The sequence below is a fragment of the Hippichthys cyanospilos genome, chromosome 8, assembly GCF_059441005.1.
Source record: "Hippichthys cyanospilos isolate Australia breed blue-spotted pipefish chromosome 8, RoL_Hcya_1.0, whole genome shotgun sequence".
Lineage (NCBI taxonomy): Eukaryota > Metazoa > Chordata > Actinopteri > Syngnathiformes > Syngnathidae > Hippichthys > Hippichthys cyanospilos.
The window spans coordinates 23025688-23046917 of NC_142376.1; the positions used below are offsets into that span (position 1 = coordinate 23025688).

The 21230-nt window shown below is 39.3% G+C and overlaps 1 protein-coding gene across 1 annotated transcript in view; it reads right to left on the minus strand.

Moving 5' to 3' along the window:
• Positions 1–1251: 1251 nt before the first annotated feature.
• The window catches only part of ncapd3 (non-SMC condensin II complex, subunit D3), a 70782-nt gene continuing 50803 nt past the window's right edge, over positions 1252–21230 (minus strand). The window contains exons 22-35 of the mRNA XM_088421902.1: positions 18834–18929; positions 18504–18742; positions 17268–17347; positions 15005–15142; positions 14788–14918; positions 12530–12735; positions 11882–11992; positions 9635–9802; positions 6898–7010; positions 6691–6758; positions 5124–5171; positions 4972–5028; positions 1690–1736; positions 1252–1587 (exon numbers count right to left, since the gene is read on the minus strand). Coding sequence (XP_088278028.1) covers positions 1702–1736; positions 4972–5028; positions 5124–5171; positions 6691–6758; positions 6898–7010; positions 9635–9802; positions 11882–11992; positions 12530–12735; positions 14788–14918; positions 15005–15142; positions 17268–17347; positions 18504–18742; positions 18834–18929 — 1490 coding nt within the window. The 3' untranslated portion in view covers positions 1252–1587; positions 1690–1701. The remainder of the gene's footprint in view (positions 1588–1689; positions 1737–4971; positions 5029–5123; positions 5172–6690; positions 6759–6897; positions 7011–9634; positions 9803–11881; positions 11993–12529; positions 12736–14787; positions 14919–15004; positions 15143–17267; positions 17348–18503; positions 18743–18833; positions 18930–21230) is intronic.

The window sequence follows — 21230 nt, forward strand, 5'->3', positions numbered from 1 at the left end:
TATGGGACCAACAGGACTGCAAGAGATCCTAGTATCGAACTCAGACCCACGAAAAGTATGAGTCTGAAGCAGGCAGAGAAACGGCATCAACATCCTTGTAAAGGTTCGGGTGCAACAGCACCTTGAAAAGAGGACAGCTCACAGGAAGCCAAGGCACTTGGCTGGAGGCGCTCCTGCAACAGTGCAGACATCCCTTCCAATTGGGAACGCAAATAGGCAACCTCATCCTCTAACCCAGAGGCCCATTGCTGGCCGGAACCTCGCTTAGAGGGGGAAGCAGGCAGAGCTAGATTGGCAGAGTGGCAATTTCAAGCCTCGCCTGCGAACGGGCGGCAAGGAGACTTCCAACTCAACAGTAGCTGCCAAGGACGTCGCCTTGTTGGAGTCCAACGAACTGGTCACATCATCCACGGCCATACGCACCTCCGTGTCAATGTGCAGGGCTACGCAAACAGAGTCCACCCCGTGAGTCTGCCAGCACAACGCGACAGCCACAACTGGAGCACAGCACAGAGGCCTCCATACGACCGAGAAAAGTGCAACAGAAGCAAGCACAGCTTTATGCCGAGCTCGCACACGTCAGACTGTGAACACCATGAAAGGCACCCGCAACCAAGTATTAACGCCTAAGTAGCAAACAACAAGAAAACAGCGAAAATCACAAAAACAAAACAAAAAAAAACACTGAAAGCACACAGAACAAACGTAACTCACCCTTGTGAAGCAAAGCCACAGCAAACGTTGCGCAAACCAAACAAGAATAAACCAACACAAACGTCGCAGCCACCGGAGGGCGTAAACCGCAATCCCAAAGGACAGAGTCAACGGGCTACAAGCGACGAAAGGAAATATATAAATAAACTACAAAAAGCGCAGTACTTGTATGGCATGCAAACCAATGCGAGAAGGTTCTGAGAGACTGACTACCGTGTGACGCTCCCTTATATATGTCTCCAGTGTCATATACATGATGTTTTTGATGGTATGCATTCTCGTCTTGCGCTTGCGCAAAGGCTTATTCCGTACCTTTAGGACCACCTATGGCTGTCTGGATGGGCGAAATAGAACTAGAGGGAACAAGGACAAAACAAAGCAAAACAAAAACATGTTCTATATGATGCAAATTAAAGCGTAATATTTGTTTATTTTTATTGAGACTGTTTTATTAAAGATGTGAATAAAAGTGCAGAAAAGGGAATAATCATGATCCACAATGTCAATTAGAACTAGAGTGAACAAAGGACACATACGCCAAAGGCAACCCAATCTCCCGCTTTACTATTTGCATTAAATAGCAACCTTTCTATACTCAATCCTGTCAAGGAAAACAAATCAATCTTGTAAAAAATATCAAACAATACATGGCTTTCCCAGAATAATACAGAAAAATATTAACTTTGAGTGTTAATAGGCTCTTAATAGAAAGACATTTAGAAAATTTAAAATACAGTATGTGCTTTTCATTATCAATGTTAAACCAAACCATAAAAACAATGCGTTTGGGAAAGAAAACACACAGACACAAGTAAATAAAAATTCATTTAGGAGACTTTAGATTCCAATGCCTTGGTCCAGGATGTCCGTAAACTGTAAGAGAAAAAGCTTTGCTTAAGCCATATCCGACATCATATCATACCTTTTCATTTATGGAACAAACCAAAAGAACATTTTACTTTTCACATAACTCACATTTATATCTGACTACTTGAGAAGAGGACTAGACTCCAAACGAGAACCTGTCAGGGCAAAGAGATGTTTATGAGAATGTAAAGCAAACCTCTGACATTAAAAAACAAAAACATAATTTAAAAAAAAAACATACAACAAAAACAAAGCATCAATAACAACACAAGTCACAACAGTCACCTGAAAGAAATACACACTCATACCTGTCAATTTATACGTTTTTTCCCGTACTTTAAACGTTTTTTTGATTATTTCAAATTGTGTACGCCGTACAGCAACTTTTGTACGAGAGGGGGTATGTTTTTTGTAAGACCGATGTTGTCTTACCCATTTGGGCTCTAAACTGGATCGTCTCGTTCACTGGTAGCGGATGACAACGGCATCGTCGATTGCTTATATTGTCGTGGATAAGAAGGATAACAAGCAAAAGTTATCCTTGATCATGCATTTATTTTACGCGTGTCACATTATTGCCGTTTCCGTATATTTTGAAGTCAGGCATTTGTGTTGTAATCAAAGAATCAACCTGTTATAATCGTGAAAGTAAGCGTGGAACGACCGCCAAGTAGGAAGAGAAGAACTCGGGGATCGCATTGACACCAAAAAGAATGGGACTCCCTCCAAGGTGAATATTCTGGATGGATTAAATCATCAACAAAAGGTCCTCAGTTCTCGTTCTGTGTTCCGTGTAAAAAGGATGAGAAAGTACATAAAATAACTTACACAAATTATCTTTGTTTTTATTCTACATAGTCTGTCTTGCTTTGAGTAAATATGTGCTGCGTTGTGTTTGTAAGGTTTATTATCGCTTAATAAGGGGAATTGCAATCATTTATAAGAGAAGCAATTGGCCAAGGTTGACAGGTATGCACACTTTTGAAAAGGACTAGGAAAAAGTATTAACTTATCGGGTCCAAGGACATTAATCTTCCTTAACTGATCATTATACCACATATGCTAGTTCTACATTCAATCATACACGAGTAGTTTATACAGTACACTACTGTATATAAAAAGTATAAAATACGATCCTTTTACCAATTCATTAACCATGTTAATGTATAAATGTGTAGTATTAGACAAGAATATTTTCTGATTTACAGGTGCTGTAATTTCCCATATATGAGACGCATCTCTTAATATTGACATCAAATTCTGTTATTTTCTGTTACCCTGTATAAGACGCACTAACACTTTGGTAACAACGTGAAACCATAGCAAAAGCAAAACAGAATAAATCTCATCTTCTATTAACTCTTATTTTTTTGGGTTCATACCCGCAAGTTAAAATTTTGTTGCGTGTGAAGTCAAGTGTTTTTCAGATTTCCCACATTGTGAGCGGTTAGTGAAGGCTGCACCAGAGTCACGTCGGATGGGCTCGAACCAGTTGTTTTTCTTTTTCCTAGCGACACAGCTCTAATTCATTTTCCCATAAATACCTGATGTTGCACAACATCCCAGTTCCATCGAGTTTATGATTGTTTGTATATGCCAAAAGACCACTATAAATAAACAAGTCAAATGGAATACCTTTCTGTGTTCTCTAATCGGTACACACAGCTCCATACCTTGCCACTTTTGAATGAATCATAGATGATCCTTTCCGTTTTAAAAATTTTCCTCTGTGTTTCGACAAGGCGAACTTGAACTTTGATTCAGTCTGCTCGCTTCTCTTATTGAAAAGAATGCCTAAACAACCTCAGATAACAAGAGCTGCGGTTAGCTGCAACAGGCACTGGCTGCTAACAGTCAACTGACCTTCACCCTCTAGTTCGTACCTTTACGGTAATTATTGTAAGAATATGGCCGATATAAAACTGCACATTTGTGCGTCAAAACCTGGCTATGTGGCTGACAGACCAATGGTAAATGGACTTTCACTTATATAGCACTTTTCTACCTTGGGTATCATCCTTGAATGGTGTCGGGGAGAAAAAATAATCTAATTTGTAGTTACTAGTTATCTAGTTTGTAGGACACAGCCAGACTTTTGGAATTCATTTTTGAGGGAGGGGGGAAAAAGGTGTTATATTTGGGGAATTAAGGTAATTCAAAAACAGCTCATATACCTGTATACACTGACATAATTCCTAATAACAGGGTGTCCTCGACTCACAACGTGGATCCATTCTTAAGACGTGGTGCAACACGAAGTTCAGTGAAAGTTGGAACACCATACAAATAATAACAAAAAATAATTACGTTTAAAAAAATACATTACTCTATAGGAATTGTACTGTAAAGTATTGTACTATTGTTCTGCTCCTTTTTGCTCCTGTTTCGTCTGATAGACTTTGTTCTTGCACCGCATTTTATTTCTTATAGAACTCGTGTTTTGAATGGCTGTGCAACTGGAAATGGTGCGGCGGCCATTTTCATGCCAGAGTGCACGCACGCATCATTCTGTTACCAGACATGCATGCGGCTGGCAAGAATGGCAGCGGAGAGGTGGGGTCGATCTCAACCATCACTTTCATTACATCAATAAAACCCAAAAACGGAACATAGCACTCATACGGTCTCTCTTGTGCGCAGCAACTCGTTCATTGGCGTTTCACCGTTTTTAGACCGCATAATGATATCTGATTTCACTTCCACTGTGATGGCCAATTATTTACCGCATGTTTGTTAATCACTGACTAATGCCTCCACAATCCAAGAAGATGCTACAACATGTTGTAAGCATATCAAACAGTACATTGCATTTACATCAAACTCATGAATTAACTTGTGAGTACAAATGCTAGCTAGCTTCCGGACACAACTATCAATATGCTGGAAAAGCAATCAGACAGCCATATCATTCTTCCTTTTTGATGCTCATTTATCAGTGTCCTGCTGCCATGAAATAGAGGTTGGCATTGTTTTATTTTTGGTAAAATGCGCTTAAACTTTCAAACTCTAGCTGACACAGATAGCCATGAGACTGCATTACTTACTAACAACACTTATGTTTACATCACACATGGCCTGGATTAGAACTACTGTGTTTGTGCATCAGAACGAGGTAGACAATAAGCAGAAGCCCGTCTGAAGGGTGGGACAGGCAGATTCAAGTGGAAAATCAAAACGCCAGTAAATACTTGTATATAAACAACTCGACTAATTCATTTTTAAGTATTTTGATCCTTGCTGCCATCATGTTTAGTCAACTAATCTTGGCATCCCTAATTGAGATCGGAGGAAACTTTGAAACATTGGCCATGTCAAATTGGTGAGGAAAAAAATTATGTTCATTCAACAAAAGGTGGACTGCAAAAGATTGAATTTAGAGAAAGTTCATACTTATATCATTGTAGATGGCACTGAGTCCCTCCTCAAATGTTACATCAATGCGAACACCTGAAAAGTTTGGGGTGAAGAGAAAAGACAGAGGTACTGTAAATACTGTTAGGGAATACAAACAGAGCTGTGTAAACATTGGTGTGAAATTATACCGGCCGGTGTGCTGAAGGCTCTGCTTTTCACAGCTCCTTGAGGTATTTCTAAAAAACAAAGGTTCAAGGTAATGTTTCTTATTAATTGTTAAATTAAGTAGAATATTTCGTGTGATGCACACCACTTAATGGATGACATAAGAAGAAAGAATGGCTTTTATCTTACAGATGTGTGAACTTAAGTATATGTGTTGAAATTTTACGTTATGTACAATTTATGATAAGCATCGGGCTCACTTGTTTTTTTTTTTTTTTGTGCTTGTACATGAAAGCTAATAGGAATGGAAATGGAAAAATGTTAGACAATACCAAATGCTGTCCAAACCAGAGATAACACTGGACATATCATATATAGTGCATTAAATGGTTAGCCCTGTAGTTTATGAGAATATGACAATATTTTTTCCCCTTTAAAAGCTTGGTGTATTGGATCAGATACACACATTGCATGAATAATCCTTTGGAGGGCGCTATTCTTCCAGGTTATGGCTTTCCAGACCTTACAAAGTGGCCAGAATTGAGAAAGGAGATAATTACTTTGTCAAGTTTTGAAAGGATTGGTTAGGAAAAAGTTCTTTCTGACGTTTGGAAATTCCGAAATGTTTGTTATAGTGTGTATTATGTAATAATTTGTTATGAAACTAAGAACTTTAAGCATGAAAAAGGATACATCTATATCAAATATGAAACAAATCAAGTAATAGAAGTTGATTCAGTTTTATTTCCCTTGTTCAAAAGAACCAAAAAAGGCATCCTTTCTAAAGAATCAGAATCTTCTGCCAAAAGTTTTTTGTTTCAGGTTTTATTAAAGTTAGTGGTTTGAACTACATTAAAACCTCTTTTTAGCAACTAAATCCTCAATAAATCTCCCAAGACTTTTGCTATACAGTAATCACTCATTTATCGCGGGGGTAATGTTCCAAAAATAACACGTGCAAAGTGAAATCCGTGATGTAGCCAGCTTTATTTTTTGTTATTTTAAATGCAATACTAAACTATCAAATAAAACCAAAAATCAAACCTGTTTTAAAGCCCCAAATTTGTTTAAGACAATCATTTTAATATAGAAGTACAAAGTTGGAAACATTGTCACCCGCGTATTTCACAGTCCTATGTGTCTTCGTCCTGAACCCGCACGTTGTTATGAGTAGTTGTTGAGCTCTTCCTTTTTCTGAGCAAGAAGAATTTTATAAACGGATAGGCCCGGACATCGAATTAAAGTGAAGCCTCTTATATCATAACAATACACTTTAAATTTCGATTTATTACAAAAGAAATCTTGGTAAAGGCTCCCAGAAAACAAGCTTATGGATCCTCTTGCCTTTTATAATAAATTGACAAGTGAAAAACCAATAGAGTACAGCGTCAATATTTTATTTCGAGACAACAGTAAAGCCCCTGAGCCAATCAGGATTCAAAGCACAATGCGCTGTAACAATTATCCACACTGTAAAAAATCCGTGGAGCAGCAAACCCGTGAAAGATGAACCGCGATACAGCGAGGGATTACTGTATTCTTAAAATATAGGAACCACATGAATTGTAGTTTGAAGTTCATCTGAGGTACCTGTTCTTCCCAAAATGATGGACTTAGACTGTCGTTCTAATCTGGTTCTGGAAAGGACATGCATATGCCTGCAACAGAAATTTTATTTTCATAGGCATGCATATGGACGCAATTATTCATCATGATTTGATCTTATTTTCAGTAGACGTCTTCATGAAATTGTGCATTAGAAATGCTATATTTCCAGGATGAATCAGACAAATTTACCTCTCACTCTGTATAATTCTTGGAGAAAGGTGATTTGGAGGCAGCGGCTGTGGTGTGAAAAAGTTGAAAGGATGGAGATGACTGGACAAAGTAGGAGAACGATGGAACAAAGCCTGCCAGAGTTACCAGACACTACAGTCATGAGCTAAATGACCATGACACCATGAAGCACAGCAAATGTAAGAAAGCTGTAAACATTCTTTTTCAGTTTTGTGCATTGCTTATGAACAGACAGCTACTTAAGAGTAGATTGCAGAGGGCGCCTAACCGCTGGTCCGCGGCCCGGTGCTAGTCCATGGATCTACTGGCCACACACAAAATAATGAACTATTTCCGTTTAACTATTTCCCCGAGTCACGACCGTGACAACGTCGTTACTTACATGTTATTGTAATTTGAAATAGTTAACATTTTTTTTCTTGAGATGAAAATATGTGTTTGGCTTTAAATCGATCACGTGTTGATGCAGTAAATTTTATAGCGGTGCAACGTTTAAAACGATTAAGTGATTCTCAAATTAATAGATTTTGAAAAAGTTTAGGAATATAAACCAATTTATTTTCATTCCATGCCAAATCACCCTCCAGAAAATAAGAAAATTTTAAGCAGGCAGATTTCAATCATGAAGAAAGTTGATGTACTTGTTGATGGTGATGGTGCAACACAATCTAAAATTTTAGAGGACAATCGTAGTGAGGGTTTGGGAACTACTGCCCCTGAACTTTGACATTTTAACCAAAAGTGTGGTTGCTATCTTCAATTGAACTTTTATATCTCAGGAACTACTGAGTCAATCTCATCATATCATATTATCATATTATCAAAACATTGAAAACTATTATACAACAAGCAAGGCAGTCCTTTTCAATACTTAATTTTTTTCAAAGTTAGGCGGAAACTACTGTACTCATTGCGATTATATAAAATAGTGGATGTAAAAAGACATTTTTATGTTAGCTATTTTAGTGATATGACCTGAAAGTCATAATGAAATGAACTTTTGGTCATAACAGCAATGGGGCGAGTAAAAATGAAATACAAAACAAAAAAAGAAACATAATGGCAGTATTTATGATTGTGTAACCCAGCTACTTTCTTCGTGTCGACCTATCGCGAGATCGATCGCGAGACGTCGTGTGCACGTCTTTTTAAACATGGCCGCGCCCGGCATTCCCTCGTGAGTTGGGTGCGGGACGGACCGTAGCAGACACAGACCATTGCAGATGTTCCGCCCTTCTCATGAGAAATTGTGCACGCCATGATTTGTTGTAAACGAGGGACTGGCCAGGTTCCCGTTGATGGCGAGCTAAACCCACGAGCGAACTGACCAGTGCGTTCACCTGCCGTGTGACTCACTGACTGAGTGAGCCAACCAACTACCCCTGTGCACATTGTATATATTGTATATATTTTGTTGTCTTCACTGTACATAATAACAACACCTTGCTGACTATATGCATTCCGTTCATCATTGAGCACCTCACTTTCCTCCTAGCCGAGCCAAGATCTTCTGCACTAGGCTAAGTTATAATACAAAACATCATAATTCACATTACAGCATAACAAGTGCTACAATTGCATTATTCAAATATGAAAAGATAAATACTTCCTGTCATTTTTCTCTTCTTTTATTAAATATTTGCGTGTTAATGTAAGCATGTCTGTGTTCTTTTATCATGAATTGCATATTTTTTTATGAGTTAAGTAAAAATCATAAAACAGTTGTCAAACAAGTTAAAATAAATTTTTAACTTCATAAAATTTGAAGACTGTAAATCTCAAAACTGTACGCCATCTCCTAAGTGCTTCAGAGACAGAGGCCTGTGTTTGATGAACCTTTTGGTAAAATTCCTGTGTGTGAACAAGGATGGATTTGGACTTTTGTTACGTTTGCTTGCTTCTTTTATTAAAAATAATGCTGTAACAACATCAGCTACCATGAGCTGCTGTTAGCGGCAACAGGCATTCGCTGCTAACAATCAACTGACCTTTACCCTCTAGTTCGTTCCGTTCTAGCTTGTCCCCTTACAGCAATTATTGTAAGTAAGAATACAAACAATATAAAAATACAAATCTGAGCCTCAAATCCTCCTCGAATGATGTCGAATAAAGAAAAAAAATCTTTAAGTTACCGTTAATAGGATGCACTCCATACTTTTGGGCTTCATACAGTATATGGTGGAAAAAGTGTGTCTTATATTTGGTGAATTATACACAGTACTGTGCTGGTGCGGAGCATGCTCGTTCAGCGTAGAGCGTTGAGGAAACTTCTGGGAGTGTGTGTGTGTGTGTGTGGGGGGGGGGGGGGGGTGCAGAGTCATGAAGATGTTTTTTGTGTTTTGATGATTTTTTTTCCCCCATCAGCTGATTTTGTTGCGCCATCTCTATCAACAAGTAATCCAAGTTTCATCAAAATCAGCATGGTTCAACCCATTAAGTGATTTGGCATGGAATGACTCTTCAACAGAATAAGACATTTACCAATATCTGCTTTTCCTTTTGAAAAAAAGACCAACATTTGCTGTCTATTATCTGCCATCTTGCAGTTCAAATTGAATGACTAGGTCATAATTGATTTAGTTTGCATAATTTCTCCACCCATATCAAACATCAAATGTGTTGTTTTTTAACAGGGGGGAATATTTAAACACACTTTTAACCCGATTCATTGATGAAATTGAAAAATAATAGGCAGAACACTCAACAAAGATTCACTCTTCAAGTAATACATTCCTACCTGAGCATTAAGCATTTTAGGGTCTTGGTTCAAGTTGCAGTTATCCATCCGCTTCTCTATCTCACGCTCCTTTTCTGCTTCCTTTAGAGCAAACTCCACTTCTACTGCTAGTTGCTCATCTCTGGCAAAAAACTCTTTGACTTCGTGACGGTAGTCCTGCATTGAGACCTAATGCAAATATCAGTGTCACACATTATTTGCATTTAATTACATTGCCTTCTACAAACCAACAAATTACACTACATTGTGCATGCACAGAGACCGCTACAACTCCTAAGCATCTCAGAATATATCCCAACCAAAAGCCCCGGATAAACTGTGATGTTAGGGCCAAATTACAAAGATGCTCATCTGCTTTTATTTCAAGCAACTCTGAGGACTTCAAAAAGGCCAGATATGACTTGAGTAGAGCCATCAGAGAGGCCAAGAGACAGTATAGGCAGAAGCTGGAGGGTTATTACTCCACCGCGAACCCTTGACGCATGTGGGAGGGACTTCAACGCATCACGTACTATCGACATTGGAGCAGCGCAGTCACATCCAGCCAAGCCACACTGCCAGATGAGCTGAATGAGTTCTACGCCTGCTTTGATGCCAAGAATCCTGATCAGCAGAGAATGATGCTGGGCGGAGATGGTGCACAGGACCCTCCTCTCATGGTGACACCAGCAGAGATGCGCAAGGTTCTGAGCAAAATAAACCCGCGGAAAGCAGGTGGTCCAGATAACATCGCCGGCCGTGCACTCAAGGTTTCCTCATCAGAGATAGGTGATGTGTTTGCGGACATCTTTAACCTGTCCCTTGTACAAGCCTCTGTCCCCACCCACTTCAAGGCCAACACCATAGTGCTTATCCCCAAGCAACGCACCGTGACCTGCCTGAATGACTACCGCCCCATAGCGCTCATGTCAATCACAATAAAGTGCTTTGAGAGGATTGTCATGACTCATATCAAAAAGACCATTCCAGACACCGTGGACCCTATACAATTTGCATATTTTAAGAACCGGTCCTCGGATGATGCAGTCAACACCGCCATCCACACAGCACTGGCACACTTACTCTTGCCAACTTTTACCAACAGATGAATAAGGACAGGTTTCAAGAGATTTGAGCATTTGGTAAGAAAATTCACACAGCACTCACACACTTGGAAGAGCAAGGACACATATGTAAGAAAGCTCTTCATCGATTACCACTCAGCATTCAACACAGTCATCCCTGACAAACTGACTCCTTACAATCTGTCTGCCACCCTGCCTCTGCAACTGGGTGCTGAACTTTCTCACAGGTAGACCCCAGAGTCAGAGTCCACAACCGCGCATCCAGTACCAGAACTGTAAGCACAGGATACCCCAGGAATGTGTGCTGAACTCCTTGCTTTACACACTCTTCACCTGAGACTGTTTTACCTCCCAAAACAACACCAGCATAATTAAGTATGCAGATGACACTAGAGTCATCAGGCTGATCACTGTGAGGGTTGAGACAGCATGTAGGAAAGAGGTGGCAGACATTGTTGCAGGAACAATCTCCACCTCAACACAGACAAGACCAAAGACTGATCATAGACCCAAGGTGGCAGATGGAGCTGCACAAACCACCACTATTCATTAATGTGTGAAAGCCTTCCAATTCCACAGGACTTACATCAGTGAGGATATCACCTGGTCCCACAACACTCGACAGATCATCAAGAAGTCCTAACAGCGACTGTACTTTCTGCAGAGACTGAAGAAATTTGTCATGCCAGCAAAGATTCTCAATAGCTTCTACAGATGTACAATCCAAGGTGTCCTGTCCACCTCCATCACAGTCTGGTACGGCAACTGAACAGCACAAGACAGGAAGGCTCTCCAGGGTGGGCTCAAGACCTCAAAGCGCATCTGTGGAGCAGTTCCACATGCTTTGCATCCGCTGCACAGCACTATGTCGTGGCTCTGCCAAATTAACGTGATACACCTTTTCTGTATCACAATATATCGCAATACACTTTTAAGACCCAATACCTAGCCCTAATATACATATACACACACACACACACACACACCTACACATACACACACAAACACACACACAATTATAAAATATCTAAACATTTCTTACTCATTCAATAAGTTTCTTACTCATTTAATGTGAGTAAAATATATGGAATGTTTTTATGCATGCACAAACGCACACACCAAACCACACACAGATAGATGCACACACGTACGCACACACCCATACACACGCACACACACTAACCTGTAGATAGGCCACGAGATCTTTGAGGACAGGAGACCGTTTCTGCTCCAGTAACTGCTTAAGACTAATTATTAGAGGAACTGTGTTCTCTATGAACGCCTTCTTCCTGAGCTGGAGACCAAAGATAAAAGTAGCTTAAAAGCAAACTACCGCATTTTCCGCACTATAAGGCGCACCGGATTATAAGGCGCACTCTCAATTAATGACATTTTTAAAAAAAAAATCCATATTTAAGGCACATCGGATTATAAGGCGCACCCTCAATTAATGACACATTAAAGCTTTTTCAATCACAATATAGTAATACTAAAAGTAATAACAATAATAACTCAAATAATAACTCCAAACTCTCAATAGCATAATAACTCAATGTCAATATGACCAACCTTGTTCAACTGTAAACACACAAAAGAAACAGGTAAAGCTTACTTTATCAGTTCATTCCCCATCTACGGATCCCAATCTCAATATTGATCCACAAATAAGGCGCACTCGATTATAAGGCGCACCATCAGATTTAAAAAAAAAAAAAAATTAAGGCTTTTAGGTGCGCCTTATAGTGCAGAAAATACGGTAACTCCTGAACCTACCAGCAATATTTAGAAAGAAGTGCACACAAACATGTCCAATATTAACTTACCCACTCACCTGAGAAACCACTTTACTTTGAGCTGCCTGAAGAACCACTTTTACCGTAGTGGGCATGTTCTCCTCTTGTTCCTCCCCTGCAGCTCTTCCAGGTCGCTGAGATATGTCCTGCAGCTTTATCTCTTTCAGCATCAGTATGTTGAAAGTCTCTGATAAAATCTCCTCACCATCTGCATCCAAAGTCAGCTCTTCATTTGCAAAGCAGGCTGGAATGTCAAAAGACAAGTTTGGTTTTAAAGTTTTGTTGCACCACATCATCCACATTGCAAGGTTGAAAGAGTGGTACGCAGTTGTGCTTATGGGTTTGCAAGCCAGACTTGTGAGCGCAATTGTATTTCTGCCAACTAAAGCTGTACGGTGATATAAACTTAGGAGTAGTACACCTGTAAACATCTATACATTCATTCCTCCTGTTTACATGCCTTGATCTTGTGAATGAGAGAGCAAGACCAAGAAAAAAGAAAAAGAGCGCAAGTGCAAGATAAATGATTACTATGAACTATATACTTGTACAACTCAATTGAAAAATAGTTTTGAGAGGGGTAGTAAAATGATAACAACTGATATGTGGCTAAGCAAGTGTGCACACTATGGATGTGGCTATGTTCAGAATTAGCAAGAGCTAGGCAATTATGGAAATCCCATCACTTCATGAAAACAGGCAAAGAACTTGAAAATATTCCAGAAAATAACTTACTCACAAAATTCATGCTTCAAAGTAATTTTTATCCTCTGTACTCTAATTGCATATTTTTTGCTAATATCACTTGAACTCCCAATATGTTCTTTAAATCACAGTGAGCTTAATATACGATACAGTACAAATACAGTACAAATTACAATTTAGCCATTACTTATCACTAGGCATGGGATGATAACTGGATTGGCAATTTATAGTGGTTTTAAAAATCGTTTCTTTATCCATTTATTTAGAAGTCAGTTATTTAAAACAATCCAAGTCTGTCAAAACCGGTATTCTTTTCCCTCCCGCTTAGTGTAGGTCTCAATGTGCATTGCACTTGAGTCCTCCTCTACTGCAGCTGTCAATCACATTGTCCTTTTATTGGTTTGTTGGCTTCACTACCACTGTAAGTTAGCTACTGCAGCTAACTAACCTAGGTAAAGTGGCTAACATGTTATCATATGCTACTTTCATTGAGTGAAGTCGGGTGTCTGGGAAGATTTCAGCTTTCGAAATGTGAGTGCAAAGCACTCTGCCTCTTGTAAAAACACCCACCAGTGCATAGGTGGGTTTAATTTTTTGTGAACATGCCCATAACTGTTGTTGCACCTGTCGCAAGTACAGTGGACCCCCGTGTTACAACGTCCCTGATTTACATCATTTTCATGTTGCGACATGGAATACTGAGCTTTTTCATTCCCTCTTTATGACATTTTCCCAGTTATGCTACCAAAATAGCTGTCATGACCCTAGGCTTGGCTGTATTTGTGTTGTTTTGCCTCCATCTGCTGGCGTTTTTAGGTAATTGCACTTATTTAGTATTGTGGTCTAACTGCTTCCATGCAACGCGTGCCTACAATGCTGGTCTGCTATTGGTCGGCGTCTCCTCACGGAGATGGTGATCTGCTATTGATCGGCCTTACTTGTTTCAAAATGGCGGAAAGGTAAAGCTTTGTTCGATTGTGAGTGGTTACAAAAATGTATTTATAGTGCATTTTACTGCTTAATTCAAAGTTGAAAGGGTTAGCCATGGGTCCCAAGATTGCTAGTGATGTTAAAGAGAGAAGTAAGACGATGATTTATATGGAAACGATGCTGGAGATAACCCTTTTATGGCATATGGGCATAACAAGCGCCACTCAAAGGTATATAAATCCTTTCTATATTTTTTATTTATCATGTTTTCTGATTTTTTACATGCATATGATACATACGTAGCACTTAGTATACTATTTTGGGACCAATTTTGAATATGTATGTTTAATTTTGATGTTTTTACCCGGGGTTCTAAACGCATTAGCTATTTAACACAGGTTTGGATTGCCTGTCATACAACGAATTCGCCTTACGACCCCAACCGCGGTACAACCAACCAACCGCGGAACAGATTAATGTTGTAACATGGGGGCCCCCTGTACATGACATCAAATTCTACACATGCTTGATGACTCCCCATTTTCAACGTCATTGCTACAGCCACCAGTCAGGGGGCTGGGGCTTGATTGGATTTGGACACTTGCTAAAAACGGCACAGTTCTGTATGAACACAGCCTAGTTGTACAACAAATTCGCTCACCGAGAACATTCAGGTTGATCTTGTTGGTAATGTTGAAGCGCTGAGCATCAGTCAAGTTTTGCAGCAGAAACCGATAAATTCGAAAACGTTTCTCATGATGCTGAGGCCCTTTCAGTGAGAATACTTTTTCTCTGATGACAAAAAAACAAACACAAAATAAACAACCTAGGCACAGAAGATATTTCTCTTGGCAAGTTAACTCCTATCTTATTCCTACCTTTCAGTTTGAGGGGATTTGTTGTATAACTTGTGTCTACTGTATGAGTTGAAGTGGTAGATACACTCAATGAAATGCTGATTAAACATTTCAGGGATTTTTTTCAACAGTATGTGGAGTAGGCAGTATTCACACAGGCTGTAAAAGACAGAAAATGTAACATGTTTATGTTAGTTTATTTAGGTTTTGGCAGCAGCAACGGCCCAGTATGATTGTAACTTTCAGTAGCTCATTACCCATGCTATGAACAATTGAAGCAGGGGTGTAAAACTCATCATTATCGTGGACCACTTTGTTGTTATAGGTTCTGTCGGAGGGTTGGTATGAATGTGGAGTCAAACAAATTTTAAGTGTGTTCATCACACATTTACCTTATTTTGAAATCAGAGGCCGGTAAAAATTGTTCAAAACAGAGCTTGGGAACACAAATGCTTGTTTTTTTTCCCCCCCTGAAATTTGTCAAAGTTGAAGACAACTTGCAAATTCGGTATTTTAGCCAGAACCTTAAAGTCAAATCAGCATTTTGTGGGCCACATAAGATGGTTTGGTGAGCCAGATCTGGCCCCTGGGCCACCTGACAATTAAAGGTAGGCTGTAGTCATGGTCTTTATGTTTTGTTTTGTTTTTTTTAATTAAAAACTAACAATATTAATATTTTGCACAGAAAAATGAAATTGTCTTTTTGTTTAAAAAAAAAAATCAACCCATTTTGGAGCAATTTGTAAATCAGTTTTTGCTCCTGGAATGCCTCTTTCCATTGGCAAAATCACCTCCCGATTTCTTAGTGTGATGGAAGTAAAGGGAACTGAATGCAATTAGTATTAGTACATTAGTACAGAAATATCGCAATGATGCATGTTCATCGGGCACGAAAGCTCTCTATTTACACTCAGGGCTCCTTCTTGTACATAAATACATCAGCTCACCTCCTCTCTTGCCCATTCGAACCTCTAAAATGTAAAAGTGATTGCTCCAGTTTGGATTCTTTTGTCAGTGATTCAGATCAGATCAGTCTGAGTCCACATTAATTTTGGTGAGGACTGATCCTGGATTTCTGGCATTGGGTGATGTTTGGAGTCACAGTCAGGGTTGACAGTTCTGCGGGAGGCTATTTATTGTGTTTTATTTTTCTTGTGCAGAATTTTTGAAACCTTGTGTTTGTTAAAATAGTGCAATATAAATAAAGTGGATTGGATTTCCAAGCCCATCTCTGCGGTCCATTGAATAGGGTATAAATATGAATCATACCTCTCCTGTAGGCTATTTCACTGTTTTATTGTGTTGTTATTGTGTAACTTATTGTGTTTTATTTTTCTTGTGCAGCATTTTTGAAACCTTGTGTTTGTTAAAAGTGTGCAATAAAAATAAAGTGGATTGGATTTCCAAACCTATCTCTGAGGTCCATTGAATAGGGTATACATATAAATCATATCTCTCCTGTTGGTGGTGTAGTTGCAGTCAAAATAAATTCTGTTTTTCTCGTATGTCAACTTTCTCCAGGCTTTTGTCAGTCAGCAACATCTTTCACAGCATACTGTTGGAAGTTGACAATGATTGATCAAGGTGGTGCATCCTGAATTTGCAAGTCCATGTTTATATTGAGTTCCCTTTGAAGCCGTTCTCTAATAAACTCCAACAGCACCCTCCTTAATTCCAAAGATCCTCAAATTATTTCTCATGGACCTGGTGTCAATATCATTCAATTTCCTGAGGAACCAATGACGTTCTGTCAACAGTTCAGATGATGACTAGCACACTAACCCATTCTACTGCTCAACGTCTTTCACTCACAGTAGCATAGCTGTGAACTTCTCCTTCTGTTCCTCCATTCCCATTGTAAATGTAATGAATTTCTAGCCAGTGTCTTGTTTCAGCTCTATCATTTCATTTTTTCTTTAACAGCTTTTAGATCATTTTGCGAGTCGGCTTGCGTGACTTGTGTTTGCGTGCTGTCGGCCAGGTTAGCTTGCCACTGCATTCCTTTCCTTCGCTTCAGGAGTTAGCAAATTTCCTTATATCTTGTCTGCTTTTATCGTGATCTACTTTCCTGGTTATTTTTTGTTCTCAGCTCTGGCTGTTCCCCTGTTCATTATCATAGATTATTTGTTCAGAGTTTATTTCATAACGAGTTTAAACGTGTTATTCAAGTTGGTTTGGAAGAAGTCCTCTACTCAGCCGTGCATTCCACTTTTTTACCCAACCGGAAGTCGGTATTATGCTATCTTGAAACTTTTTTGAGCAATGTAGAGGATATCAAATTTACCTGGCAATGGCTGGGTCGGGATCAATCAGCGTCACCATAAAGCGGAAGAAGAGCGAACCCTTCCATTTGACAAACTCCCCCTTAAAATATCAAATAAAGAAAGGAATAAATGATACCCATTGGCTTGAAGACAGACAGTATATACAATTACAAACATTATTTTAAAGTCTGGGGTTAGGGTTACTTTGTGGAATTCACTTTCAAAGGGTTTTTGCTAGGCAAATGCAAAGTATATCTTTGTTTATGATGTCTAAGACTAGAGCTAGGGTGTTAGCTGAGAAGTACAGCCACCCTAATATTTTATCTTAAGATAAACACAACCCTAATTACTAGTTTACAGTAGTGTATTCTGTGAAGGGAATCATATATTAGGCTGTTATCATTATGGCCTTATTTCTTGTCTAGAATAGTGTGCATTGCTATCCGTCTATGCAGTCCTAGTTCATCTCGCCCCAGTCCTTAGATAAAGCTATTGATGCAGGAAAGTGTGAGCTGGGACCTTGGCCCAGCTGTTGGTGGCGCCCGGCTGGCTCTTTTTGTTATGTCTTGTAATGTGCAATGCTTTGCTGAATTAATAAAAAGCAGGCGGAGAGTCTTGAGCGACAAAAAAAGCTGTTGGCAACGCATGAGTATGTACGCCAAGCTTTTCCCTTTGCCTAGGTGGAGAAAAGTCAATTTTGGCTGGTCTGAGTTACTATTTTGCTGTTTAGCAGCAGGGCTTGTCTTAGTCAACTTTTAAAGATAACCCTGACATATTCTCACTTAGGTTTTTTTTCACTTATATGTCAGCACTTAATAGCTACTCCCACCTTCCAACTGCCTGGCTCATAACCCCAGTCCTGTCCAATGAGCGTGCAGCACTATCTCACTAATCAACTAGTTAAGTTATAAAAATAGAATTGAAGCCTTAAATAATTTTATTGGTGTCATGTACTGGTTCTACACTGTTGTTTTTCTGTTGTTAGGTTTTGTAATCAAAAGGTCATGATTAAATTCCAGCTGCTCTAGAAAAATGTTAACAAAGACAATTCCTTTGGACGGATTCTTGTCTGCTTTCCAGCTTTCAAAAAGTGCCCTGAAGGAAAGCAAATGTTCCACTGCCTTAGCTCTAGAGGTTCAACAGTGTCTGCATGCCCCCCCCCCGATGTTTAATATACAGAAAACGATTGTGCAGACTCACATTGTTTTATCTAACTTATAATAACATTTAGCAGATCCTTGGTCTCTCCTTCCTACCTGGAGGATGTTGGTCAGCATGATGAGAGTTTGCTCCCTGATGATTGTTTCATTGTCTCGTAGACAGGAAGAAATGTTAGACATATAGTGTTCCACTAAATGCGCATATTGAACACATAAATCGCACATAACCACCACAACGTTGTGGCGAACAGCGACTTCTGCGCCAACCTCTAGCTCTCTGGCAAACACAGGAAGCTCCTTCTGGACCAGTTCCTCATGCTGCAGACATAGCTTACCTGATCGAATTAGAAAGCATGAGAAGAAATAAGTACCATTTCTCAGACTATTTGCAAAACAAAGAACAACCCGACAAGAGTTTGCTTTTACCCAAAGTAATGACACCATGTGCTCTGACTTTTGTTGGCATCGAGTTTGTTTTTAACTTTGAGACGGACAGTGAAGTCGGTAGATCACCTTGACAACCTGTAAATTATAAACGGAACACCAATTGTTAAAATTGTTAGCACTGGATTACAGTAATCCCTCCTACTTCGCGGTTTCAGATATTGTGGTCTCAGTACTTCGTGGGTTTTTCAGGAAAAATTAAAAATATTTCAAAATAAAAAAAATAATTTAAAAAATGCGAAAAATTTGAAAAAAGAAAAAAGCAAAAAAGTACATTAAACAGTACTGTATTCATCAAATAACTAAGTAATATTAGTTAATAACTATGTTAAGAATTTTTCAAGCGTTAGAGTTTATGACATTTTTTATCTTATTTTGAAATGCATGCTTTTAATTTGTCGGTTTGCGTTGCATTTCCGTTTCCTGTTTTACGTTCTCTGTGCGTCATTCGGCTTGTTACGGTGACGTAGTGAATGACAACGTGAATTCATATTTATAGTTTATTATTTATGTTGATAACGCATGCTACTGCCTATGTTTAGTAATCGATGAGTGTTTATTCTCTTTATGTGTTCGTTTGTGTAGAGGTTGCACTTTATAATTAGTAGTTGTTGTTAGTTGTTGCTAACCCGATAATGTCGGCTAAAAAAACAGTAAATTCATAGATTAAAGTTCAGCAAGTGATTATGTTAGTTGACTGACTTTAACATTGTTGTTGATTTATTATTCAACAGATACTACATGATACACCATACATGAACCAAAATAAATGTGAAGTTCAATGTGATGACTTGCGTACTCTTTCACCGGAGTCTTGGTCCAGATAACCAGTCCTGAGAACAAATTCTCAACAAACTAAGTAATATTAGTTATTTAATGAATATACAATAATGTTAATAAGGATAATGTAATGTTAAATTAAGAAAGGAAATAAAATATGTAAAAAATACCCAAAAAAGAGATTGTTTATGGTTACTGTGGCTATATTGGGGCGTACATAGAAATCTAGGAACTGATACCCGACTTCGCGGGTTTCAGACTTCGCGGGAGGTTGACACCTCCCGTTAACCGCGAAGTAGGGGAATCACTGTAATGTAATTTATTGAAGTTCACTGTTTAAAGTACAGTCGGCCCCCGGTTTACGAACACCCTGTTTTGCGAACATTTCGACTTACGAGCGTGGACCACGGAGATTTTTGTCCCCCACTTACGAGCAAACCTTTCGTCTTACGAACAAGCCGACATGCCGGCCATTGTGTATGCAAATATATTTTCGCTTAGCTGCGTCAATCAAAATCAGCAGTTGACGCTTGTGACGGTAACGTGAACGCTATTGCTCTTAGAACGTCACAGTCACTGTCTCAGTCACGGTGTCAGTCACGGAGTCAGTCACGGAGATGCCAATATGCTATTGGTCGATTAAGGTCACCCGGTCTCACTCACGGAGATGCTATTGGCCGGCGTCACGTCAATCACAGAAATGCCGATATGCTATTGGCCGAACGCCTTTATCTCGCTTGATGGCACAGCTTGTCAGGATGGAAGGAAGGAGAGAAAATGAGTGAAACGGAAGGAAGGAATGTTGTGAAGACTTTGCAAACTTTATCTGTTAGACATGGCTTCTTAAATTGCAAGTGGCGGTAAAGGAAGAAGTAAGAGGATGATGACAATAGAAACCAAGCAGGAGAAAATAAAAAATACGAAGGAGGCGCATGCATAGTTAACCTTGCTCGTGAGTATGGACGGAACCGCTCGGCAATCTTCTAAGGGCAAGACTTTCCTTGCCGGGGTACGGACCTCGCTCGACAACAAAATGGAGAGGCTTCTTCCATTATGGATTAAAGAGAAGGAAATCGCCGGTGATATGTTCTAGTTTGAGAAAAGTTCCCGTTTTAAGAAAATAAATAAATAAATTATGCGGGTTGGTCTCTGCTCCCCTCCGCCTCCACCCAGCTCAAGTCACATCGCTCCAAAGGTAAATGTCATTTTTCCTTTGTATATGTTATTTAATTTAACTGTACAGTAGATTATGCTACTCATTTTTAATATGTGTATAAAGTCGTGATGTTTTTACCTAAGGTTTTTGCACGCGTTGCACGCATTCACTAATTAACATAGGTTTGGATTTCCCGTCATACGAGCAGTTCGAGTTACGAGCGTAGCCGCTGAACGGATTAAGTTCGTAACCCGGGGGCCCACTGTATCAGAAATGTGGCTCGGTTGCAGAGTGGTAAGCAAGTCCACCTCACATAATCAATTCAATTCAATTCAATTGTACTTCATCAATCCATAGAGAGAGTTCCCAGGGAAATTGGGTTTCCAGCACAAGAATAAAAGGCAACATCATCATAAAAAAACAGTCATACACACACCAGGCAA